General features: G+C 54.5%; 3 protein-coding genes across 4 annotated transcripts in view; 1 reads left to right on the top strand and 2 right to left on the bottom strand.

Moving 5' to 3' along the window:
* Kcp (kielin/chordin-like protein) overlaps window positions 1–17,892 on the top strand; it is a 56,044-nt gene extending 38,152 nt beyond the window's left edge. Inside the window, exons 27-52 of the mRNA XM_023702871.1 lie at window positions 594–770; window positions 1,448–1,533; window positions 1,782–1,872; window positions 4,216–4,389; window positions 4,604–4,686; window positions 5,240–5,360; window positions 6,388–6,467; window positions 6,641–6,740; window positions 7,221–7,309; window positions 7,581–7,683; window positions 7,761–7,903; window positions 8,128–8,300; window positions 8,377–8,488; window positions 8,568–8,669; window positions 9,531–9,695; window positions 10,274–10,580; window positions 10,754–11,005; window positions 12,812–12,857; window positions 12,963–13,131; window positions 13,198–13,284; window positions 13,367–13,490; window positions 16,004–16,126; window positions 16,217–17,361; window positions 17,449–17,538; window positions 17,645–17,736; window positions 17,816–17,892. Coding sequence (XP_023558639.1) covers window positions 594–770; window positions 1,448–1,533; window positions 1,782–1,872; window positions 4,216–4,389; window positions 4,604–4,686; window positions 5,240–5,360; window positions 6,388–6,467; window positions 6,641–6,740; window positions 7,221–7,309; window positions 7,581–7,683; window positions 7,761–7,903; window positions 8,128–8,300; window positions 8,377–8,488; window positions 8,568–8,669; window positions 9,531–9,695; window positions 10,274–10,580; window positions 10,754–11,005; window positions 12,812–12,857; window positions 12,963–13,131; window positions 13,198–13,284; window positions 13,367–13,490; window positions 16,004–16,126; window positions 16,217–17,361; window positions 17,449–17,538; window positions 17,645–17,736; window positions 17,816–17,882 — 4,301 coding nt within the window. The 3' untranslated portion in view covers window positions 17,883–17,892. The remainder of the gene's footprint in view (window positions 1–593; window positions 771–1,447; window positions 1,534–1,781; window positions 1,873–4,215; window positions 4,390–4,603; window positions 4,687–5,239; window positions 5,361–6,387; window positions 6,468–6,640; window positions 6,741–7,220; window positions 7,310–7,580; window positions 7,684–7,760; window positions 7,904–8,127; window positions 8,301–8,376; window positions 8,489–8,567; window positions 8,670–9,530; window positions 9,696–10,273; window positions 10,581–10,753; window positions 11,006–12,811; window positions 12,858–12,962; window positions 13,132–13,197; window positions 13,285–13,366; window positions 13,491–16,003; window positions 16,127–16,216; window positions 17,362–17,448; window positions 17,539–17,644; window positions 17,737–17,815) is intronic.
* Window positions 17,893–17,933: 41 nt separating this feature from the next.
* Window positions 17,934–20,561, bottom strand: LOC105743738. Of its 2 annotated transcripts, none has more exons than XM_012517279.2 (2): window positions 19,783–20,561; window positions 17,934–18,186 (listed from the first exon to the last, which is right to left on the bottom strand). In XM_012517279.2, exons 1-2 carry the CDS (start codon window positions 20,198–20,200, stop codon window positions 18,077–18,079), a joined length of 528 nt encoding a protein of 175 aa, XP_012372733.1. In that variant the 5' UTR covers window positions 20,201–20,561; the 3' UTR covers window positions 17,934–18,076. The 2 variants fall into 2 exon arrangements, with proteins under 2 accessions (XP_012372733.1, XP_023558627.1); XM_023702859.1 differs by lacking the exon at window positions 17,934–18,186 and adding an exon at window positions 18,193–18,494.
* A 162-nt stretch (window positions 20,562–20,723) lies between these two features.
* Atp6v1f (ATPase H+ transporting V1 subunit F) lies at window positions 20,724–23,899 on the bottom strand. Its single transcript, XM_004642733.2, has 2 exons — window positions 23,675–23,899; window positions 20,724–21,116 (listed from the first exon to the last, which is right to left on the bottom strand). Exons 1-2 carry the CDS (start codon window positions 23,830–23,832, stop codon window positions 20,915–20,917), a joined length of 360 nt encoding a protein of 119 aa, XP_004642790.1. The 5' UTR covers window positions 23,833–23,899; the 3' UTR covers window positions 20,724–20,914.
* Between the last annotated feature and the right edge of the window lie 437 nt (window positions 23,900–24,336).

Genomic DNA, 24,336 nt, shown 5'->3' with positions numbered 1-24,336 from the left:
TCTCTCTCTCTCTCTCTCTCTCTCTCTCTCTCTCTCTCTCTCTCTCTCTCTCTCTCTCTCTCTCTCTCTCTCTCTCTGTGTGTGTGTTAACAGATTTTGCTATGCAGTTCAGGCTGGCCTTAAGTTTACTGTGTAGCCCAGGCTGGCCTTGAGCTCATGGCAATCCTCCTGCCTCAGCCTCCTGAGTGCTGGGGCTATAGGCATGTGCCGCTACACCTGGCTTAACCTCCTTTAAGAAATATAATCAAGGGGTTTGAAGGGCATTGGAAAGGGAGCCCTTGGCCACTTACTATGTAGATCCACTCCTGAGGCTGGGAAATTGGTACTCTGGCCGTGGCTTGCTGACTATTTAACCACAGAGACAGGTCTTCTGAGGTTGTCTCCTAGGGATGGAAAGGATTTCTTGCAGGCTTCAGGGAGAAAGCTAGCCTGTGCCAGGTCTTGCAGAGTCTGGCCTGCCCCATCAAACTCAGAGCCAGTGGATATTTCCTTCTGGTTCTCTCTCTCCCCTTCCCTTCCTCCTTTTCCTCCTCTCTCCCCAACTCCCAACCCCCTCTTCCTCTAGCCCATCCTTCTCCCTCTCACCTTGACAGGCTGTGAATACCTGGGTGAGTCCTACCTGAGCAGCCAGGACTTCCCGGATCCCCAAGAACCCTGTAACGTGTGCACTTGCCTTGGAGGTTTCGTGACCTGCAGCCGCCGTCCCTGTGAGCCTCCAGGCTGCAGTCATGCCCTCACACCACCAGGGCACTGCTGCCCAATCTGCCAGGGTAGGACTACACCTGCCCTTCTGTCCCCCGGCTAGGAGCTCCCAAAGGACCCCCAATAGCCTCCAGTGATCAGGAGCTTTGCCACCCACCTAAGCCACATTTTACCTTAAGCCCTCTACTGAGATCAACTCACTGTATCACACTTGTCACACCCTACCCATGCTTTCCTCTTTGTTGTCACCTCTCTCTGGACTGTCACACTCAGCAAATAGCTGGTCCTTTGTTTTCCAATTCTTTGTACTCTTAGATTATTTCACTGTCTTCCTAAAATACCATATCACCCTACTCAAAACTATCCCATTGCCCTGGAGCCATTAACCAGGAGGGACAGCTGCCTTAGCCCACCTGGCCCAGCCTACCTGGCTACACATCCAGTGTACCTGTGCCAAACCATCCCCGTTCCTGCTGGCAGGGAGTTCCTAGCCACCTTGCTGCCTGCCTCGTCCCTCTGCCTGTCCCCCAGCCCTGCATGGATATAAATCCTGCTCTCTGCGGTCTGGCTAATGCCTTCTTTTCTCCCACACCTCACTCCTTGCCTGTTCCAGACACAATCATTTTACCTTAAGTTTTTTGTTTTTTTTTTTGTGGGGGGGATGGGATCCCCTGGCCATGGCTGTGTATGTGACAGTGAAGGAGTTTGTCTATGGTGACTCTCATTGTGTTCCCCTCTCTGCCAGGATGCTTCTACCATGGGGTCACCGCTGCTCCTGGAGAGACCCTTCCTGACCCACTTGACCCCACCTGCTCCCTCTGCACCTGTCAGGTGAGGTGGGGACTTTGGTGACCTTTCACTCTGCATGCTGCTTTCCTTTTGGGAAAGGTGCCTTTTCCACCCAGGTTACATCGCAGGTGATGGAGCTGGACTGAGGTCTTCTAGGCCAGCCAAGGGGTGTGGGCCTGGTAGCTTCGGTAGCATACCTGCCAATGGACAGCAAGCCTGGCTTGAGGATGCATTGGAGGGGTGTGGGAGGCAGGAGCAACAGAAGTGACAGTGTGACCTCTTCCGGCCAGGAAGGCTCCATGCACTGCCAGAGGAGACCGTGCCCCCCAGCTCCCTGCCCACACCCCTCACTGGGACCATGCTTCTGCCCTGTTTGCCGCAGTGAGCTGCCTTACACCTGCCCTAGCCTCATGCTATGCCCCCTTTCCTCCATTCCTGCCCAGCTGAGGGTGGGCAGGGCAGGGAAGGGTGGCCTAGGTTCCCACCCAGGTAGTGTGTCCTCCACAGGCTGCATTTTTAGGGGCCAGGAGCACCAGGATGGGAAGGAATTTGAAGGGACTGTGGACCGCTGTGAGCGGTGTCGCTGTCAGGTACCATAAGGAGCAGGAGGGTATTGGGTGAGAGCCCACGGTATCCCCTGACTTTGGTAACAAGCTGCTGGCCCTGCGTCTCCTGCAGGCTGGCCAGGTCAGCTGTGTGCGGCTGCAGTGCCCACCCCTGCCATGCTTGCTCCAGGTCACAGAGCCAGGGAGCTGCTGCCCTCGCTGCAGAGGTAGGCTCAGCCCCCAGGGCTGCCCTCTCTTCTGTCCTACTCCCTGCCCCATCTGCCCGCTGGTCTGCCCACATCAGCCCTGGACAACCATTCTAGCCCTCTTCCACCCTCTTGCTGGCCTGGCCTATCAGGTCACCCTTCCAGGTGCTGGTTAGAGTCCTAGAAGCTGCTGCCATTTCTGTCCACACCTATTCATAAAAATAATCATCAAAGGACCAGCGAGATAGCTCAGTGGTCTAAAGTGCCTGCGTAGGCAAGCTTAGGCAGGCATAGGGGATCACAGTTTGATCCCTGGCACCACATGCTGTGCCAGCCTTGCTCCCAGGCTGGGCTTGAGCTGGCCACAAAACAAAAAAAAAGAAAGAAAGAAAGAAAGAAAGAAAGAAAGAAAGAAAATCATCCTCATCATGATAATTAGCATTTATTGAACATACACCTAAGCATTTTGCTCCTATTATCTCATTTAATCCATATAATTGTGGATTTAATCCACACAACAGTCTTATCAGATAAGTGATGTCATTACATCTTTAAAAACAACACCAAGGGCAGGCCAGATAGCTCAGCGAATTAAAGCATCTACTTAGGCAGATGCAGGGACAGAGTTCAATCCCCAACATGCTGTGCTGGCCCCAGGGCATGCTGAGACAGCAATTGAGACTGGGTGTGATGGTGTGGGCCTGTAATCCAGCACTTGGGAGAATGAAAACAGGAGGATCACTGAGTCTGATCTGTGTAGTGAGACCCTGTATACCCTGTACTAAACACATTAAAAAAAAACCAAAAACCTACCAGGGCCAGGGATATAGCTCAGTGGCATAAGCACCTGCCTAGCAAGCACAAAGATCCCCAGTACTGCAAACAAAACAAACAAACAACAAAAAACACAGGGCAGGAGACACAGCTTGGTGCTCCCTGGGTTCAATTCCCAGTGTTTAAATAAATGAATAATAATCCTCTCCCTAGACTTGCTCCTCCCCTGTGTCTGGGGACATCATCTGTGGCACCAGACACAGGGGAGGAGCAAGTCTAGGGAGAGAGACACTGGAGTCGGATGTACCCATGCACAGCCTGGAGAAGGCACAGCAGGCCGGCTGAGGGCTGCCTCACTTTATTGGCCTGGCCCTCAACCTTTGCACATTCTCCTTTGTAGCCACAGCCTGAGGGGCCTCCCAGCCTTCGCTGTCATCGGCGACAGTGTCCTAGCCTGGTAGGCTGCCCTCCCAGCCAACTCCTGGGCCAGGGAGATAGCTTAGTGGCATAAGTGCCTGCTTGGCAAGCACAGGGTCCTGAGTTCAATCCCTCGTATAAAAAAAAGAAAGAAAGAAAGAAAGAAAGAAAGAAAGAAAGAAAGAAAGAAAGAAAGAAAGAAAGAAAGAAAAAAAGAAAGAAAAATAAACCCCCAAACAAGCAAGAATCAGAATTCCAAAGAGGCAAGCTAACTCGCCGTGGCTGGAGCCCACTGGCTGCAGAATATGAGCCTCTCTGAGCCTGTCTGCCTCCCCTTCTTGTCCCATATGCTGTCTGCTGCCATATAGTCAATGCAGAACAGCCCAGTGGCCACGTGCCCTGTGAGAAAGTCAGGACAGTTACAGTTCCCATTGAACAGCAGGAGCTAAGGCTTAAAGAGATTAGATTACCTGAGGCACGTGGTTAGTGAGAGCCATGCATTTGTTACATGCCTCCTGTGTGTCCATGTGTCCACCAGGGCCGCAGCGGACAATACCTGCTGCATGCAGCTAACTCTAAGAAGCAAGCAGACAGGACAGGACAATCCCAGGTGCTGTGACCCTGCTCCATGCCTTTCCCCTCCACCACAGACAGGGCTCTGTCCTGGCCCACCTCCCTGCAGACCTCTGCCCTGGTGGTAGCCACATGTCCTGCCAACCACCTGTGGGTGGGGCAGTCTTAAGCTCTCAGACTCAAAGCTTTTCCCTGCCCCTGGCCTGCAGGCTGCCGTGCTCATGGGAAGGAGCACCCTGAAGGGAGTAGCTGGATGCTCCCTGACAACCCTTGCTCCTCCTGCATGTGTCACGAGGGCATTGTCACCTGTGCCCACATCCAGTGTGTCAGCTCCTGTGCCCAGCCTCACCAGGGGCCCCATGACTGCTGTCCTCGATGCTCTGGTACTGATGCTGGGATCCTGGAGTGAAGGTGGGATGGGTTGGAGTCTGTGCCTCCCCACCTTGGTGGGGATGGAGTGGCAGAGGGGATGCTCCAGAAGTATCTTCCATTCTGTAGTCCTTGTGGGGGGCTGAAGGGCAGGGGACCCCACCCCTGGTATCACTGCCAGCCTGGAGGCTCCCTGGAAGTACCCTGCTCTTATCCCCCCCCCCCCAGGCTGTGAGCGTGAGGGCCGGAACTATGAGGCTGGTGAAAGCTTCCAGCCCGGGTCAGACCCCTGTGAAGTGTGCATCTGTGAGGTAGGAGGCTGGGGGCACCTCAAGGGGAGGGTTGCAGCCCAGCAAGGTCACTGCTGTGGGGGAAACAGGCAGCATGGGGTCTGAAGAGGACTCTGTAGTCAGGACTGAGCAGGCTGGGGCCAGCAGGGCCAGTGCATGTGGTTTAGCCACGGAGCACAGGACCTGACTTGGGGAAGCAGGGGAAGCTCTAGTGGCTGGCTGTGGGGCAGGGCAGGGGATGGAAGAGCCACCGGGAGTGCGCAGATGTCATGGTGGTGAGCCACGGAAGGGATTTGAGCAGGAGAAGGATGCTGTGGGTCAGGAGTTGGGCAGTGGAGAGCGCCAGGATGGCGAGACAGCTCCGGGCAAGGACATGTGAGAGCTCTGTCCCCAGTGACTGGAAAAAGGGGGAACATCATCTGTGGCACCAGACACAGGGGAGGAGCAAGTCTAGGGAGAGAGATACTGGAGTCGGATGTACCCATGCACAGCCTGGAGAAGGCACAGCAGGCCGGCTGAGGGCTGCCTCACTTTATTGGCCTGGCCCTCAACCTTTGCACATTCTCCTTTGTAGCCACAGCCTGAGGGGCCTCCCAGCCTTCGCTGTCATCGGCGACAGTGTCCTAGCCTGGTGGGCTGCCCTCCCAGCCAACTCCTGCCCCCTGGGCCCCAACACTGCTGTCCTACTTGTGCCCGTGAGTCTCAGGGTTTGGGGTAGGTAAGCTAGGAGGGTGGAGATGCACCCCCAGAGTGATACAAGAACAGCCGCCAGCTTTCCTCCCTGGCCCTGGCTCCAGCCCCAGGCCTTTCCAGACTCCAGTGGGCTGTTCTGGTGGCCCTTTCCCTGGCAGGTGGGGTGGACACAGCCGCAGGGCAGCTGGGAGGAGTAAGGTGAGCGGAAGAGACTCCAGAATATGAGGCTGGACATGTCTGTGGTACACTTTGCTCAGCAGGTGGCGCTGCAGATTGGCAGTTGTGACAGCGGTGGGCTCCTTGGGGTTTGTGAAGTAGGTTTAGAGGGGCTGCTGGCCACCAGAGAAGCTATTCTGGTTTTGGTTTTGGTTTCCTTTTTTCTTTTTTCCTTCAGAATGAGGATTTACAAAGGTGGAGAGGAAAGTTATCTCACATAATTTTCACATTTTCTCAGTGAAAATTACCCCTTTTTACAGATGCAGAAACTGAGACTCAGGGGTTGGTTATTCTGCTTGCGATGGTGCAGACATTGAGTACTTGAGCCGGAATGAGATCTGGGATGCCTGCCTTCCTGTACTTTCTTCTACTGAATTAGCCAGTTATATGAAAGAAAGCGGCAGTGGGAGCAGGCTGGCAGCCTGGCTTTTTTTTTTTTTTTTTGGCTGGCTTTCTTAGTGATTGATCTCAGACTGAGGGAGCCATGCTGTCGATTTCCAGTTCTTGCACCTTGGTAGTATAGCAAAGTTTCAAGAAGCTCAGCGAGGTGCAGTGGCACATGCTACAGGCCTAGGATTCAGAAGGCCAGCCTGGGCTACATAGTGAGACCTTGCTTCCAAAACACCAAAAAGAAAGAAAGAAGCCCAAACTTCTCTTTACTGAGGGAAAGGGAAAGAGCCTGTCACCTCCCTGGAGTCGAGATGCCTGGGATATAGGATGCCTCGGACCCAAGAACTGGAGGACAGAGCTGGGCATGTGACCCTGGCTCCCTGGGCTTTCTGGTCCCCTTCCATACTGGCTTCTTTTCTTCAGAGGCGCTGAGCAACTGCACAGAGGGCCTCCAGGGGTCTGAGATGGCCCCACTAGACCCCTGCTACACCTGCCAGTGCCAGGTGAGCCCTGTGCCTGGGGAACTGTCCTCTGTGGGCTGTGGCTGTGATCCTCTCTGACCTTTATTTGTTCAACATGAATGTCCCATCCTACCTATGTCTTACCCCTTCCTACATCTCACCAACTCCTTAAAATCTGCCGTTTCTACCTATGGTGTTCATGTGACAATGGGCAGGACCTGACCTGGCTCTGCATTCACCACACCTGTCCTGAGCTCAGCTGTCCCCCCTTGGAGCGCCACATACCACCTGGGAGCTGTTGCCCTGTGTGCCAGGGTAAGTGCCAACCTTGGCTTCACCCTCAGAGGTGCTTTAGAAGGAGGCAGATGCAGTGGCATTCATGGGCCAAGTGTAAGGCTTGGAGTCTGCATTCTGAATGTATATTTCATCCTTGAAGTGGAAGAACTGTTTGTTGGGGAAGAGAGGAGATCTACAAGGCAGATGGAGGGAGGGAAGTCAGCTTGGATTTTCAAGGCCTGGACTGAGGGTCTTCATGAGGCTTACAGACCCCTGGCCCAGCAGGCAGCCCCAGAAGCAGGTTCCAGGTCTGGTTCTTTGGGCCTCCAGAACCCTTGAGATGTCCAGCGGATTAGTGCAGTGCCCAGCACTGGCCAGGCTTCCTGAATATTGGTTGAAGAAATCAACCCCGTGTGGGAGGTAGCCTGGGCCCTTCCCTACCGAGAAGCACAGAGTGAGTCCAGAGAGGGAGATGCAGGTGGAAGGACAGTGCCAGGTCATCCCATTTTTTCTCCCCAGAATGTGTGGTGGAGGCTGGGGGCCGGAGAGTGGCAGATGGAGAGAGCTGGCGGGACCCCAGCAATGCCTGTATTGCCTGTACCTGCCAGGTAATCTGGGAGAAGCGGGGGTGCAGACCTCATAGATGGGTAAAGAGTGGAGGGTCTGACATTTGCCAGCAAATATGTAGTCCTTGAGGAGCAAGGATACCCTTGCTGGTCAAGGAGTTGAAGGCTGGATTTCATTTCCCACCCGAACCGTGATGGGTTGGGAACAGGCAGGGCTGCTTCCCATGGCTCTGCCCAAAGGGTGCCCAGACCTGTGAGACCAGGGACTCCTGGCCCTGTGGGAAATCCCTGGAGTGGTGATGTTTGTCCTCAGCGGGGCCATGTGGAGTGTCACTTGGAGGAGTGCCAGCCCCTTTCTTGCCCCCACGGATGGGTGAAGGTGTCCGAGGGTGGCAACTGCTGTGAGAGATGCCAAGGTGAGGGGCCAGGAGCATGGAGGGGTGAGTGAGATAGGAGAGGAGTCCCTGACCCTGCCTGTTGCCTGTCCCCTCAGCCTCTGCCCAGCCATGTGAGCACCTGGGCCGTCAGGTGGCCTCCGGGGAGCACTGGTCTGTAGATGCCTGCACTAGCTGCTCCTGTGTGGCTGGCACCGTGCACTGCCACAGCCAACGCTGCCCACCACTGTCATGCAGATCGGTGAGCGCGTGGTGTAAGGCAGTGGGGTGCGGGCGCTGGAGGCAGAGCCATACAACAGTGACTAGGCTCCAGGAAGGTGCTGTTCCTGGCGCTGCCACAGGTGGCGTCCTGACCCCACTTGCAGTGAGCATGGGTGGGCTACAGAGGGACAGACTGGGGTGAGGGTGGGGTGGCTGGGGCAAGGTCAGCACCCGGGATCTGACGGTATCTGGGGCTGAGCCCAGAACGAGGCCCCTGCCCTGAGTCCCGGTAGCTGCTGTCCCCGCTGCCTGCCCCGGCCGGCTTCCTGCATGGCCTTTGGAGACCCGCATTACCGCACCTTCGATGGCCGCCTGCTGCACTTCCAGGGCAGCTGCAGCTACGTGTTGGTCAAGGACTGCCATGGCGGTGACTTCAGGTGCGCACCCTTCTTTCCACCTGACCCTCAAACCCAGCCCTGCTGACCATGGCACCCAGGCCTCTACTACCCATAGTGTGCAGGTCACCAATGATGGCCGAGGCCGGAGCAATGTGGCCTGGACCCAGGAGGTGGCAGTGCTGTTGGGAGATGTGGTGGTGCAGCTGCTGCAGGGCAGGACCGTCATGGTGAGCTGAGGACCCGGGGAAAGGCTCTCCAGCACTGTCCTGTCCTGTACCCCAACATCCATCCCTCTTTTTCCCCCAGGTGGACGGGCACCTAGTGGCCTTGCCCTTCCTATGGGAGCCACTGCTTTACGTGGAGCTGCAAGGACAAACTGTGTTCTTGCATACCCGGCCTGGGCTTCAGGTATAGCCTGAAGGGGAGACTGGAGAGGGCTGGTTTCCCCAAGGGATGACCTGAGAGCCGCCAGCTGATCTAGGCTCTGTATACTGGAGGGACGAGAATACCAGCTATCTCCTGGGCACAGTGAAGCAACAGAGTAAGAGGCTGCAGCTGGATTCTTAGGAAAGAAATCCAGGCCAGAGACCTCTGGAAGCAGAATTTGAGGCCTGACATTGTTTTGTTTGGTGGTGCTAGGGATCAAGCGTAGGGCCTTACACACGCTAGACAAGTGTTCTACCATTGAGCTGCACCCCTAGCCCCCAGTTTTAATCTTGACTCAGCCACCCATGTGCTGGAGAAACTTGGGCAAACCTCCGAGACTCTGTTTTCTCATCTGTAAAGTGGGGAGAGGGCAAGTAGGGGTAGGGAAGACATTGACTAAGGTCTCCTAGGTGGTGTGTAGGGCTCCCCCCGATTCCATATGGAAGAGTGGCTTGCCCCCAGCCAGAAGCACAGCTTCATGAAATCAGGCTCACATGCTCTTCTGATCCAGGCTGTAACTGTGTAGCCCAAATGTCCAGGAGACACTGAATCTCAGAAGAGGGTAGCATCGCGCTGGAGCCCAGTTGAGGCATGCCAATGGGGAAACTGCCCTCGCTCAGGAGCTATGGACAGCTTGCTTGTCACCTTTGTTTCCCCAGGGCTGTGCCGTGGGTAGTGACATGTCTGGGGCCAGAGCATCATCCCTCCTGTGAGGGACCTGTACCCACCCATCTTCCCTGCTGTAGCACAGGGCATGATGACACATGCAAGCCCATGGTGGACCCTGGGCCCCTCGAGGTCCCTCTCCTTCCCTGCTGCCCACTCCCAGGCTTCTCTGTGCAGGTGCTGTGGGATGGGCAGTCCCAGGTGGAGGTGAGGGTACCTGGCTCCTACCGGGGCCAGACCTGTGGGCTCTGCGGGAACTTCAATGGCTTTGCCCAGGATGATCTGCAGGGTCCTGATGGGCTGCTCCTGCCCACAGAAGCTGCATTTGGGAACAGCTGGCAGGTAAGTGGCATAGAGGCCATAGCTGGGGCAGGATGAAAGAGCTGAGCACAGCAGGGCGTGAGTCCCAGCATAGCCTCTGGTATGGAAAAAAGACCAAAGATGGGCTTTCAGGGAGCTTTGGAGGCCCCCTGCCTGTGGTGGGCAGGATGAGTACCTGACGAAGGAAGCCTCATCAACTGGAGCCCTAAGTCCTGCATTGCCATTATTGGCTCTGTGGCCAGGGACAAGTTACTTTGGCTTCTTCATCTATAAAATGAGGATGAGGAAAAGGTAGATAAAACCCTCTTTGCTCTTATTAAAGGTAGTTTTTTGTTTTATCTTTTGAGACAGGGTTTTGCTTTGTAGCTGAGGCTGGCCTTGAACTCACTATGTAACCCAGGCTGGCACTGAACTCATGGCAAGCCTCCTGCTTCAGTCTCCCAAGTGCTAGGAATACAGGTGTACACCACCATATCCAGCTTGAAGGGAGTTTTTTTGAGGCGAGAGCAAATGATTGGGTGGGAAGCACTGTGAAGACGCAACACACACTGATCAACTGCCAGAGCTATTGTCACATCGGGGTTGTTCTCTCCATGTAGGTCTCAGACGGGCCGGGGCCTGGCCAGCCCTGCTCTGCAGGCCAAAAAGTGGATCCATGCCGGGCAGCAGGGTACCGTGCCAGGCGTGAGGCCAATGCTCGGTGTGGGCTGCTGAAGTCCTCCTCATTCAGCCGCTGCCATGCTGTGGTCCCACCAGAGCCCTTCTTTGCTGCCTGTGTATATGACCTGTGTGCTTGTGGCCCTGGCCCTTCGGCTGATGCCTGCCTCTGTGATGTCCTGGAGGCCTATGCCAGCCTCTGTCGCCAGGCAGGCATGACACCTGTCTGGAGGGGGCCTACTCTATGTGGTGAGGGGGCGATGATGTTGCAGGCTGAAGGAGGGCATGGTCAGAGGGGAGGAGTGGCCCCGGGGGCTTAGGTCTGCATGGGGTAGGTACAGGGAGAGGCTTCAAAATGGGACTCTGGTGACCAGAGCAATGGTGGGGGACCTCTGTGACCCTGTCTTCCATTCTGCCCACAGTGATGAGTTGTCCCCTGGACCGTGGCTTTGTGTTTGATGAATGTGGCCCACCCTGTCCCCGCACATGCTTCAACCAGCACATCCCGCTGGGGGAGCTGGCAGCCCACTGTGTGCGGCCCTGTGTCCCCAGCTGCCAGTGCCCAGCAGGCCTGGTGGAGCATGAAGCCCACTGTATCCCCCCTCATGCCTGCCCCCCAGTCCTGCTCACGGGACCCCAGCCCCAGCCAGGAGCAGCCCCTGGCTCCACCCTGAGCTAGGAAGATACCCAGCCAGGACTCCTCAGGCCAGAAGTCTTCCTGTGTTGAGTAGCAGCTACCCCAGTCAGCTACGGGGACAAGGCCCTGCTCAGGCCCTGGGAGCGTAGGCCCCTGTCCTATGAAGAAATATGGCAGTAAACTCTGGGCCTCTCAGGACTCTCTTGTGTATGTTCTCTTGGCTTTGTGGAAGTGGTTGAGCTGCTGGGAACATGGGGCCAGCACTCAGCATCCGGAGTCAGAGGGCCTTGCATCTGTGTCCCTGGGCTGTTCCAACCAGCCACTCTCTGATGTTATCTGAGAAACCGTGACATGGGCAGGAGGACCCGGGTGGCCTGGCCCCTGGCCTATTTACTCTGTGGCAGGCTTGGCCCAAGAAGCTGCTCAGTCTGCACACAGCACCCCTTTCCTCATAGCTGGTGGTAGTGAGTGCTCAGATACCTTCTGCGCCACTCTAAGAGCTGGTGAGGCAGGGACCCACGCCTGGGAGAAAGGAGGGAGGGACAATACACTGGGGTGAGATACAGTCACATGTGCATGGATACCAGGAACACATGCTGTGTGTACACGCACTCCTGCCTGCACCTCAGCCACACCCACCAGTACATGTGTGTGCCTTAGGCGCATGTGCAGCCTGTGAAGATGTAGAGGAGAGGACCTGGGTTTCAAAGAGGAAAATTTCAGAATTTAAGTTTCCCTTGCTACATACTAGCTGTGTGACCTTGGAGTTTTACAGACTATGGATAAAAGATTTGGGGGACTCCATTGTCATTATGAGCCCTGCAACATGGACTGAAGGCTCTGCTCTAGGGGAGGACATGGCCAAGCCCTTTGTTGTTGACTTAAGCAAGACAGTGTTGAGTCAAGGACACTCGCTCCACCAGCACCATCCTCTCTTGGGGAGGCTGTTCTCACGGGGGCCCCAGAGAGGAGAGTTTGCTCCTCTGTCAAGAAGCAGTGACAAGGCTGCAGGAAGTCAAAGCTGCTGATGACAGCACAGGATGCAGACTTCTGGACCGTATTAGTCAGCTTTGCATTACTGTGAATGAAATATATGAGGCAATTCATTTTTGAAGAACAGAGAAAAAAAATAAAGAGCAGAGGGTTTGTTTTGGTTCATGACACCATCTAAAATGAAGCAGCCATGGGGCTGGTGAGATGGCTCAGTGGTCTAAAGCACCTACTTAGAACAAGCTAAACTAAGCAAAACACAGGGACCACGGTTCAATCCCCCAGCACCACATGCCAGCCCGCCCCGCCCCCTGGTGGGCTGAGCTGGCCACACACACACAAAATAAATAAATAGATATTTAAAAATAAAAAATACCAAGGCTTTGACAGTGGCCTTTGGGGGACACTCAATAGCCCAGATGTCCCCTACATCCTGTCCCTGCCCTTATGACTTACACAAATGACCTCCTTTTCCGTAAGATGAGGATGGAACGGCACACATCCAGCAGGAGTCACTGCTGGAGCACGCAGCAGGCAGGCCTGGCCTCTTGTGCTCATCTTGTTTCCCTCCTGGTCACAAACAAACCCATGTCCTGAGGCTGTGTTTTCCCAGAGTGTTTGTCACAGTTATCCATGACAAGGTGAAGGAAACATGGCGATATGTTAGGGCAAGTGACTCTGGAGCCAGTTTGCTTATCTGTAAACCAGGATGACAATAGCACCTACTTCCTGTGGCACAGGGAGTGGGATTGTGTGGAGAGGGTGGTCCAACCTGCTGGTAGGTCCTCACTGGGGGCTGCAAGCAGCACACCTCTCCAAGGTCATGCTCAGTGCTCTACACTGCCACCTCCAGGCCAAGAGATCTGTATAGGGGTCAGCCTGGCATCGGTGCAGCTCAGGTGCTGCTAGGCCCTGGCTCAGGTGTCAGGGCCCTGCATTATTGAGATTAGAACCTTTGTTCCACTTGCTCCTGGTCCTCAGTGCCCATCCTCCACCTCTTTCAGGCTCTGGTGGCAGAGGCAGAGGGAGGGAGGGGACATTGCCATGATGGCGCAGGCAGCTACTCCTGGGAGCCCAGAGCTCCCTTGTAGCCTGGAGCAGGCCTTGGCCCTGTACCAGCTCCTCTTCCAACGCCCTGCAGCCCTGGGCCAGCTCCGTACTGCACTGCAGCAGGTGAGGAGGCTGGGCACTGCCCTGAAGGGTGGGCAGGGGCCTGATGCTTTCTTTTTGCCCACCCAGGCACAAGAGGGCCAGGACTACCCCCTAGGGCTGGCACTGCCCACTGTGCTGCTGGAGATGGAGTGGAGCCAGCGGGCCAAGGAGCAGGTGGGGTGGTGGCCAGTGAAGGATGGGTGGCAGGGGACAGGGCCAGTGCCCCCTCACACCCTGGCTCCCCACCTTCCTATAGCTTCTCTGGGACCTGGAGCTGCTGACTGGGGCAGGCCTGGGCCTCTTCTGGCCCCCCTGGGCCCATTTCTGGCGTCAGAGGCAGCAGGCTTACCATGCACGGAGCCAGCACAGCCCGCCCCTTGGTAGGAAGGGTGGGGACACTGAGCAGCAGGTGAGTGAGGTAAGCAGGGGCACATATGAGTTTAGGGCTGTTGTGGAGGTGAGGGAAGTAGAAGGTTCATGGACTTTGGAGATCTACAGCCCTGTCTGTAAATCTGCTCTGATGGCTCCTGCAGCTGTGAGCTTCAGTCTCCTCAGATGTAAACGAGGAAAATGGCAGATATTTCGCCAAGGCTTCGAAGGACCTGGGAACTCATCAGAGGGCTTCGAAAGGAGCCCGGCACACACCAGATGCTTGTTACTTGCAGGTTGCTATTATTCCACAATTAACCACCAGACTGGTCAATGAACTGTGTGCTGATTCTGGGAAGCCTTTCGGTGTGGCTGCCCAGGTGCCCAGGGCTGCCCTGAGAGGGATGGAGACACTGAACAGCCCTTACCAGGGGCTGCCCCTCCACAAGGGTGTTGCTCTGGTGATGGGCCCCAAAACTGAGCAGAGCACTGGGATGTGGATCCCAGTCCCTGCCCTGCCACTGGCTCTGAGGTACAGTAAGCCTCAGTCTGTAGCAGCTCTGGGCCATGGCAGTCTCAGCCACAGGAGGATGGGTGGTGAACACTAAGAGCAGTCGGGCCAGGACTGCAGTTTCCTCACAAGGCTCAAGAGAGCAGGAGGAAAATGTTCCGAGCACTTTACATGCAAAGGAAATGGTCAGACAAGAACCTGAGTACTAGGAGGCAGCGGCCTTGAGACCATCTTAGGGACTGCCTTCCACACTGGGGGTGGGGGCTGTTGCTGTCCTGTGGACTTAGGTTCTCCAACCCTTTCAGCGTTCCAGGCTGTGCCCTTCACCCCTGGCTGAGGACTCCCAAAGCCAGAAGCATCAGCTCACAGAAGGGTGCGTCCCTCTCCTAGGAAACCCTGTATTTCCTCTGTGTTGCCTCACATAGTGGCCCGGGACCCAGTCCTCTCTTGTCTCCTTCTGCAGTCCTGCCCCATGCCCCTACTCATGTCTCTGGCTCCTTCCAGGCCCTCAGTTGCACACAAGGTTGCCGAACTGCTCCTGGTAGGGTGACCCCAGAGTTCTAGTTCCCAGGATCTAGCTGGCACAAGGCTTGGGAGGAGAGGCCATCCTGAATGTTTAGACACTGGCTGGTGGGTCCTAGGGGAGAATGGCAGCTGGACCCCTACCCTACTCCTGAGCCCAAGGGCTATCTGAGATGCACTTGAGACAGTTCCTGGACTCCTTCAGGGAGCAGGCACCAGGCCCGTCATCTGCATCGGATCTGGGTGAAGCCAGGAATGACACAGACCCAAAACAAGAAGGCTCTGGCACACCTGAAAAGGCCACACCTGGTATGTGGACAGGAGGGGTCGGGCAGCCAGGACAGCAGGGAGCTCCTGGAGCTGGAGAAGTCAGATTAGGTGGGAAGGCAGGGATCTTCTTAGCTCAAGTGTAGGGACTTCTGTCATTGTTCAGGTTCTCACTAGGTAGCCCATGGTGGCTTCAAACTTGTGATTCTCCTGCCTCAGCCACCTGAGCACTAGGATTATAGGTGTGTGCCATTAAACCCAACAATCATAGCTTTAATTCTTCCTTCATACACAACAGTGTGTTTCTGGTTGACAGAAGCTTTTGCAAGTATTTTATCTCTTAGGAAGACAGATATTAATTATACTATTACCTGGAAAATAAACGATCTAGTAAGACAACAGGTCAGCATCCCAGAGGGAGGGGTGGGAGGTTGTTTTCAGAATACGTGGCAATCATTTCTAAAGCTTAACAGTCTTACCAGCTCCTTTGTTCAAAAAACCTTTGAAAGATCTACTTTCACAGAGAACACACCCATTTGGTTAAAGTTATGAATATTCACATCTCTATTGCCTAGCAGAGCAAGATGTGAAAGCTCTCTATTTAAGATCTTTTGAAATCAGGTTCGATTAACTAATTTTATGGATGTAGAACATCTCTCTTTCCTCCACAGCTGCAAGGCAGCAGCGACATCATCTCTTTTTTAGTTTTCTTTTGTTAATGAGGAACATTTGCAGTTTCTAGGCCAAGCTCAGCTTTTCATTTCTTGAATTTCATTTGAGCTTGGGGTCAGAGACAAGGGGCTAAGGAGGATTTTCCCTAATAACAGGAAAAAGTATAGTACATGGTATTTTTTTCTATGGTCTCAATTGCCACAGCAGGACAAGGTGTGGTGTAATGGTAGAGAGGCCCCAGAAAATGAGCTCTTCTTGTTCCCAGGCCAACTGCAGTGGTCTTGGGGGGTGTGCAGGATGCCCTAGAGTGGTCTGTCCTGGCTGGGTGGATGAGGGAGATGGGGTTGGCTGTTGGCAGGCACATCTGACAAGCAGGTTCATGATAGGCCGGGCAATGCAGGTGGGATAATGAACCGTGACAGCCATGAAATTCAAGCAGCACCCTTAGGGTGCCACCCATTCCCCTACACTGGGCTTTTCAGGTAGTTTGGGACAGTGTGTGAGGGGTTGAGGCGTGACAGAGAGCTCTCAAAGTGGGTCTTTCTCCCTCAGGTTACTTACAGGACATGACTCCTATCACCAGCAGGTCCTTTGAGGAGCCAGAAATTTCAGTGTTCAAGGTGAAAGGGTCAAAGGGACCTGGGCAAGGCCTCTCTCAGGTTGGAGACAACTCCGGTGGGGTTTACCTGGGAGGAGGTTGCTGGTGTGAGGTGGGGCTGCCTCCATGTTGAAGGAGGGACCCTCACTGAAGAACTGTTACAACAGGTAAAATGGCCTCAGCAAATTCAGAAAGGAGGCAAGGACCAGGCACTGGAGTGTCCCATCCCCCTGAGGAAAGGTGCTTACGGGAACTGGGAATAAGCCTGTACCCAAGGTGCTCTCTCCCTTTCCAGGACCTGGCCCAGAGGGGAGAGAGAAGCCAAGTAGAGCCTCAGATCCAACAACCCCATTCACTGATACCCAGGAGCCCAGAGGAAAGCAAGCTCAGTCAAGAAGCCCCAAGGCCCTCTGGTCTGGCTTCCCAGGGCCTCCTAGCACCCCAAGATCCAACCAAGGGTTTGGGTTTGGTCCTGGACAGAGAGCGATCAGAGCCTCAAAAATTGCTTTTGTTGAACCTTCCTCAGAGGCTGAGAGAGGCAGTCCCTATGGGTCAGAAAGGGCAGGGGTCCCAAGAGGAGAACAAAGAAATCCCGCTGGGTCAGGGAGAAAAACCACCTGAAAGTCAGAGAGAAGAGGCATCCCAGGGAGAGAACCCAGAGGCTGCTCAGAGTCCAACAGAAAATAGTCCAGAGTGTTGGCAGCTAGAGGAGGCTCCTCGACCTCAGGAAATGAAAACCTGGCAGGCTTGGGAAGGCCACATCTCACCAGCCTGGGAGAGGGCTCTGGGGGAAGCAACTGCCCAGCGCGTGGAGGACGACCCCCTGGGCCGGTGGAGAGACTTCCCTAGGTCTCTGGGAAAACAAAACCCCCAGAGTTTGGAAAGGGGAAACCCAGGCCTTCGGGGAAAGGACACTCAGAGGACGGAGGGCAAGACTGAGGGCCTGAGTCAGGAGTCCGCTAGGCCAACGCTGGGGGCCTTCCGGGAGGAAGCTTGGGCACCTCTTCCCGGCCCAGAGGTGGGGATGCCGGCAACACGGAGCACTAAGGGCTTTGGGCAGCCCAAGCTTCCTCCATCTGTGCCGAGAGGGGGTCGCGGCCCAGCGCATCCGGCAGTGGGCGCCCCGAATTTCCCGGGCACGCTTGGGGAGCGAAGAGGCAGTGCTGGGGGCGCCCCTGCCTCGAAGGCCCAGTGGCCCGCGTTCCCGGGCGTGAGCGCGGCTCAGCTGGATTCAGCTCTGCGGCGGCTGCTGGAGCTGCACGGCGCGGCCCGGAGACGGCAGCGGAGGGACCGAGAGCAGCAGCGGCTCCGGGTGCGTCTCTGCAAGAGCCGCGGGGCGGCCCACACGGCGGGAGGGTGGGACGCCAAGGCCAAACCCGGCTCACTGCTGCCTCTGCAGGTGCTGGAGCGACTCCGTATCGCCGGGAACCGCCACTGCCGGGTCCACCCGCTGGCTATGCCTACCAGCCCTGCACAGCTCCAGACTCAGGCAAGAGCCAGGGAAGCAGGGACCACTAGGACCCTGCGGGGACAGGGCGGCTCAAGGGAGGGGAGGGGCGGGGCCACGTGGGCCCCACCGAATTCTGCCCACCCAGGAGGACACCGCGGGGTGGCAGCATGCGCTGCGGGAGCAGTTGGACCAAGTGCACCGGGAGAGGACCGGGCGGCTGCGGGCCCTTGGGGCCAGGTGAGGGGCTGGCATGGAAGGTTGGCTGTGATGGAAGGGGATTTCCCCAACTGACTGATAGGCCACTCTCCTCCCCTAGGAACACCCAAAATTTCCAGGAGCTGCTGTGGCCCCCAGGCTCTAAGGACCCTGTGACTGGAGAATAGCCGCCAACTTCTTGCTCCTTCTAGTCATTGCTGGGTCCCCAGAGGGAATGATAAAGAAGATAAACGTTAAGAAGAAAGGAAGAGATTCTGAAAGGCCCAGAATAGAGCCTCAGGTCCCAGACAGCAGACACTACACACACACTACAGGCCTGTTACTTCTTTTTCCTTCCTCTAAACTCCCAGCCTGGCTGGGGTCAAAGGGCCAGGTCCCGGGGATCCAGCAGGGCAAAGGCCCCATTCTTGCGGAAGAAAGACTCAATGCGGCACATCTTGCAGGAGACCAGTTCTTGCTTCACTGGGGGGCCTGGGAAAAGATATCAGAGGCCACAATAGGTTCCCGGGGAAGGGACTCACATAGGGCCCCTGTCTGTCTGCATGGTCTTGTATCCATTTAGTGAGAAATAAAAAGAACTTGTGAGGAGTGGGAGCTACAGACACATACAGGCTGGCTGCTAAATAGAGCAGTGAGTGCAGGCTGTCTGCCATTGGCACCTCAGCCTGCTGTCACAGGGACAGACTGCTGCCATAGGGCTTCCTTCAACCTCCACCCTTTCTGGGGCTTCCCTCTTGCTTTTGTTGGAACCTTGCTCCCTTGGCTTCCCTCTCAGGCCCCTGGGGGAAAAATGAGGAAAACTTCTAACCATGTCGATTCCTAGCCAATCATTTTTGCACAGGCACCGGAGCAGCTGGAGAAAGACTCATGACTGAGTGACCTCCCTTGAAATTCACCACACAGACAAAAGGCCACTCAGCACCTCCTAGCAACCTGGCAACACTCAGTGCCATATTCTCTGCCCCGCACTTTCACTCTTCACTGAAAATCCTATACTGACTTAGCTGGTTCCTCCTAGCTGATGGCAGTTCTCAGCTACACAGGAAACTGACTCAGTTTACTATTGGCCATGGCCCTGCCCATGGGCTCTGGTGAGATTTCAGCAACTTGAGCTCCTCAAGTGACCTCATTCAATAGCAAGGATTTTTTTTTTTTTTTTTTTTTTTTTGCAGAACCAGCGATTGAACTCAGGCCCACTGAGCCATCTCCCCGGCCCCAATAGCAAGGATTTACATAGCACTTACATATATTCTAATGACACCCAGACTTGCTCTTCAGCTCCGGGCTGATTCAGAGAGCCAGACTTTCATACACAATTCTAACACTTTGAGCTACCTTGGCCAACTGACCTGTTGCATGCACCCTCTGGCCTATACTCTTCTGGTCTTCCCTACTGAAGCAGCTACAGCCAAATATATGGGCATTGCCACTGATTTCTCTCTTCCTCTCGTTTTTTTTTTGCGGAACCGGGGATTGAACTCAGGCCCTTGCGCTTGCCAGGGAAGCGCTTATTCCACTGAGCCATCTCCCCGGCCCCTCATATTTCAACCTACCAAAAATTTCCAATGAGTTCAATCCCCGGTTCCAAAAAAACCCCAAAAATTCCTATGAGCCTTCCACTAAAACATCCAGAACTGACTTCAGCACTCCTGCTAACCTTCTAGTTAGGAGCCACCACCACCTCTTGCCAAGCTAACTCAAGATAGAGGGTTAACTCACTTGTCAGTCTACAACTCCCCTGGAAATCCATTACTTATAACACGGGGTAACTTTTTAAGTAAATCAGTATCACACACCTGCTGAAAGCCCTCCATTGGCTTCTCTTTGAACTACAGTAAAATCCAAATCCCTTTTTCCCTGTCATTTAGCTTTTCCTGACAATGTACCTGAAGAAGCACCTCTCCTCTGCCTGCCCAGTCATTCCCTAATCCCTGGAATTATAGTCCCTCTTGGCCATTTCCTTGTTCTGCATTTATGGTCTGGAGCCTCCACTGAATGCCCACTCCCTGTCACATGGTTGTTAATTCCAGGTCTGGGAAGTGACTCGTTTGAAAGGTTGGGGCTCACCCAGCTGCCAGCCATATGTGAAGTTGGTGGTGATGGGCAAGAGGTAGCGCGTCTCTGGCAGGTCCAGTTTTCGGGTGTTGAGGTAGTGGTAACGCCCCTTTAAGTCATGGGAGATGCCTTCGTACAGCAGGGCCCGGGTGGCAGGTGGTACTGGGTACATTTCTGACTGAAAAGCCTCTGGGACAGGGCTGGGAGTCTTGGAAGGGACTGCTGTGGGGACAGGCTGGGGTGAGAGTGGGGCCTTGGAGGCCAAGGTAGGCAGTTTGAGGGGCAGGCGGGCTGCAGCCTTGGCCTTCTGCTTGGCCTTCACCAATGACCCATACTTGTGGTGCCATTCACACCGCAACATCTTTTCCCTTAGATATTCCTCCTTCCAGAAATTCTGCCGCAGCGTATCCATGTTGAGCTGCCGCGACATGGTGGCAAAGAAAGGGTGGACCAGTACCAGGGTAGATGCCACCAAGGGGTGAATACAGCAAGCAGAGTTCTTCTGCCAGCAGGTGGCTGCCCTGGGACAGTCACCTGGCAACCAAGCCCCACCTCACACAGGGCTAGGGTTCTATTTGGCATGTCCTCAGCAGACCTCATGTGCCACCCTTCCTGAAGCAGCCTGGGCCCCCAAACCTCCCTCAGGACCCAGATTGAGCTGGAATTACAGGTGTCCTGGTTTCCTGGGCTTTCTTTTCTGTCCTCTGCCCCATGCAAACTGGTAGTCAGGAGTTCTCCTTCCCATCCCTGTCCCCAGCTGGTCCTCTTTGATCCAGACAACCAGTCCCAACTTACAAACTCTTGGACCAATCTTCCTGGCCCAGCTCTTCTCTGGCAGAATCTTTCTAACCTTGGTCCTAATCTACCCCTAAAGGCCTGGCCTACCATCCTTTCCAAGCACCCAGCCAAGTTTGGAGAGAACCAAAGTATTTAATTTAACATCAACAGTGACACTATGTAACAGCACAGGGAAGAGGTAGAGGAGAGACAGGATGGTTGGGCTTCCTGTTCCCTAACCAGCCTGGATTTTAACAGCAAGCCCCAGTGGTCTAGAATCATCCATCACCCAGCCAGCCATGGAGGGGAAAGGGTAGGGCTGGAAGAGGCCTGGCCATGGGGTGGGGGTTTCAGAGCCAAGAGTGGCCTAGCGCAGATCTTCAGCAGTGAACATGCCCTTGGCCCTGCGCAGGATGGAGTCCTTGGCAGCATCATAGGGGTGCTCCTTGGATGGGATCTCCAGGACTGCTGGAATGGAGCGCTGGTGGGCATCGAGGGCATGCCGAACCATCTCTGCGATGTACTGGTTGATGAGGATGATGCCGATGTCATCCCGGTTTAAAAACTGCCTGTGGGGGGAGACGGAAAGGTACTGAGGGCAGTCCAGGGAGCAGCTCTCTCCTCTGCCCAGACAGCTCTCTCTAGGTGTTGGCACTGGGCCATGGAGGGCAATGAGAGGGACCTGGGACACAGAGGACAAGAGGAAAGGCTGCTATACTAAACTTGCTCAGTCCTGTTCTTCCTTGAATGAAGCAATGTCACTCAAGAGCTCAGGGCCACCTGAGTACTAGCACTCTGGGAGGCTGATGCAGGAAAACTGAAATTTTGAGCCAGGCCTAGACAACTGAGCAGCTCAGTAAGATCCTACCCCTCCACCCCTCTCAAACAAAAACAACAAGGGTTGGTGAGGATATAGCTGAGTGCAAAGGCCCTGGGCAAATCCTCAGTATACCCTCCCCAGCACACACAAATACACACACACAGCTGAGGGCCACACTGGTCAAGGCTGGCTTCTACCTCCCCGAGTGGAGAAGGAACTGGTCATGAAGATGAGTGCTGTGTGTTCTACAAGCTGTCTTTGTGTGGGGAAAGGAAAGGTCAGGAATGAAGGTCTTTTTGCAATTGCATAAAGACTGCAGAAAGATACTGAAGGGCTTAAATGGTTATCCTTATAGGTAGAGGAGATAAAGAGGTACAAGGCCTGGGATGAGGGTTATATTCCTTACCATGTATGTTTTTTCGTTGTTTTTAGTCTGGTATTTTTGTTTGTTTTTGTTTTTGTGGTACCAGGGATTGAACGCAGGACCTTGTGCATGCCAGGCACTTACTCCACTGAGCTATCTCCTCTGCCCAGTTTTCATTGTTTTTGAGATAGGGTCTCACCAGTCTTGAATCACTGTATAGCCCAGGCTGCCCTTGAACTTGTGTTAATACTGCCTCAGTCTCCTGACTACTAGCATTACAGGAAGGTACCACCTGGCTAGAATTTTTTTTTTTTAACTTTTTTTTTTAGCACTTGAGAGGCTGAAAAACAGCAGGATCACAATGAGCTCACAATGAGACTGATCTGTGTAGTGAGACCCTATACTAAATAATTAAAAACAAAACAAAACAAAACATTTTTTTATACCTTTTCTTTTTTGACACCAGGTTGAGCTATGTAGTTCAGGCTGGCCTTGAACTTGGGGTGATCTTCCTGCTTCAGCTCCCAAATGCTGGTATTACAGGCGTGTGCCACCACACCTGTCTAGAAAATTTTTTCCTCTTTTTTTCTTTTTTTTGTCTTTTTGAGGCAGGGTCTCACTCTGCAGTTCAAGCTGGCCTTGAACTCACTTTGTAGCCCAGGCTGGCCTCCAACACACAGTGATCCACCTGCCTCAGCCTCCTGAGTGCTAAGCTAGGATTATGGGTGTGCCGCCACCACCACAGCTGGCTGGCTAGAAAATTCTTCTACTTCTTTTTTTTTTTTCCTGGTACTGGGGATTGAATTCAGGACCCTGCGTTTGCCAGGCAGGCACTTATTCTCCTGAGCTATCTCCCCCCAGCCACCTGGCCAGCAAACTGTTGAAGTACTATTTGTCTTCCTTGAACGACTACTTGGGCCACTTTACCAACTGCTTAGCAATCAGGAGATAGTAGCCTCCCAGGCCAGTGCCTATCTGGCCCCTGACAACAGGAACCAGTTTCAGCCAGCAGCTCTAGGCCGAGCTGTTTGGGGAAACAAGGGAGTGGAGTATTTCTGAAACTTGGTAGAGGAATGCTACAGAAAGAGGGAAGAAAAGAATAGGATTCTACCATCAATTCTAATCACCAAGATATCTCCTGGATTAAAGGGTACACCTGCATCCACACTTTGAAGCTATCATCCTTGACTCAGGCCAGGAGGAAGTACCAGGTTTTAGTAGAAAGCCAGACAGTCCAGATATTCTGCTCACTGTGCTTAAGATAAAGGAAAATTCCAAGGCAGCCTGAGGACAACTGCACACTCCGAGTGTGTATAGGAGAGGCAAAAAAGCGTTGGTTCTCGGTTCAAATTCCAGCTATCACTCTTCTCACTGGCGTGCCTTTGGGCATGTGTCTTAACCTCTCTGCGTTTCGTTTTCTCACTTGTGAGAATAATAACCTCTACCGTGCAGGTCGGTAGAGGTTCCTTGCGAGCCTCTAAGGAAGATGAGACTACAGAAAGGCCCAAGCCCAAAGCCTAGGTTCCCAGCGAGTGCGCTTTCTTTAGGGGGAAATTAGCAAAAGCGCCGAGCACCCTGCAAGGCCAGGGGACTGCTCTTTGATGAGTATCAGGGACCGGAAGAGCCGCTGAGGCTGACCGTCTCCACGGGCCGGGCGCCCCAGACGTCCAGTTATGGCAGGGACAGGTCACAAGTTCTGTTCCCCTTCTTTCCTGACACACAGTCATGTGAGGGGGAGCTTGTGGATTTGTCACAGCCCCGAGACCACCGAGCCCCAAAGGAGAACTTGGGGGCACGGAGGCTTCCACTTCACAAGGGCGGACAGCGTTCCAGAGTCGCCTCTCATCCCTGTAGGGGTCTGACACCTCGGACCCCGGGTCGCCTCTGCCCTCTCCTACGCTCCCCTAGACAGCAGCCCGTTCAGGCCTCGCAGGCTACCGTACCGGAAGGTGTCTTCGATCTCATTGATGGTTGTATCCTTTTCTACCACCAGGAAATTAGGATGGCGATTCTTGTTAAGCTCCCCTATGCCGCCCAGGAGAAAACCAGTAACTGTGTCTTCATCTCCGATCACTGCGATTAGCTTCCCCCTTCCCGTCATCGCAGCAGCTAGCAGCGACAGCTCCAACTCCAGAGGTCGCCAAAGCCCCGCCCCTGCAGTGTGTCATTGTCCAGCGGACCCCAGCCCCTCCCCTAAGACATGCGCAGTTCCACCGCTACCGCTCCGGGACATGCGCATTAGCAGAAATACGGTTCTTCCTGAATGCGCCTGCGCCACACAGCGAGGCCTAAGTCAGGTGACTACGCTTCCCAGAGGGCCGCGCGACACACGGGCTCTCCGGCGTTTGTCAGCTCTTTGAAGTGCTGGGTGCCTTACTCGCGCCCACATAGTTTTGGGTTGAGCGCTGTTAGGCGCTGAGATCCCAAGGAAGGTCGGAGTCTGGCCGTCTGTGCGTTACATAATGACGACACAGTTAACAATGCTTGTTTGTTAGTTACCAAGAGAATAAGCAAGTTACTGATAAGAATGTGTCGCGAGATAGTCAAGAGAACAGGCGAGTGCAAAGTATCGAGTTAGTTGCTAAAATGTGAGTACATGGGAGCG

The sequence above is a fragment of the Octodon degus genome, unplaced genomic scaffold, assembly GCF_000260255.1.
Source record: "Octodon degus isolate 3935 unplaced genomic scaffold, OctDeg1.0 scaffold00160, whole genome shotgun sequence".
NCBI classification, from domain to species: domain Eukaryota; kingdom Metazoa; phylum Chordata; class Mammalia; order Rodentia; family Octodontidae; genus Octodon; species Octodon degus.
Note: the sequence above shows the minus strand (reverse complement) of the source record. Positions and strands in the feature narration are given on the sequence as shown.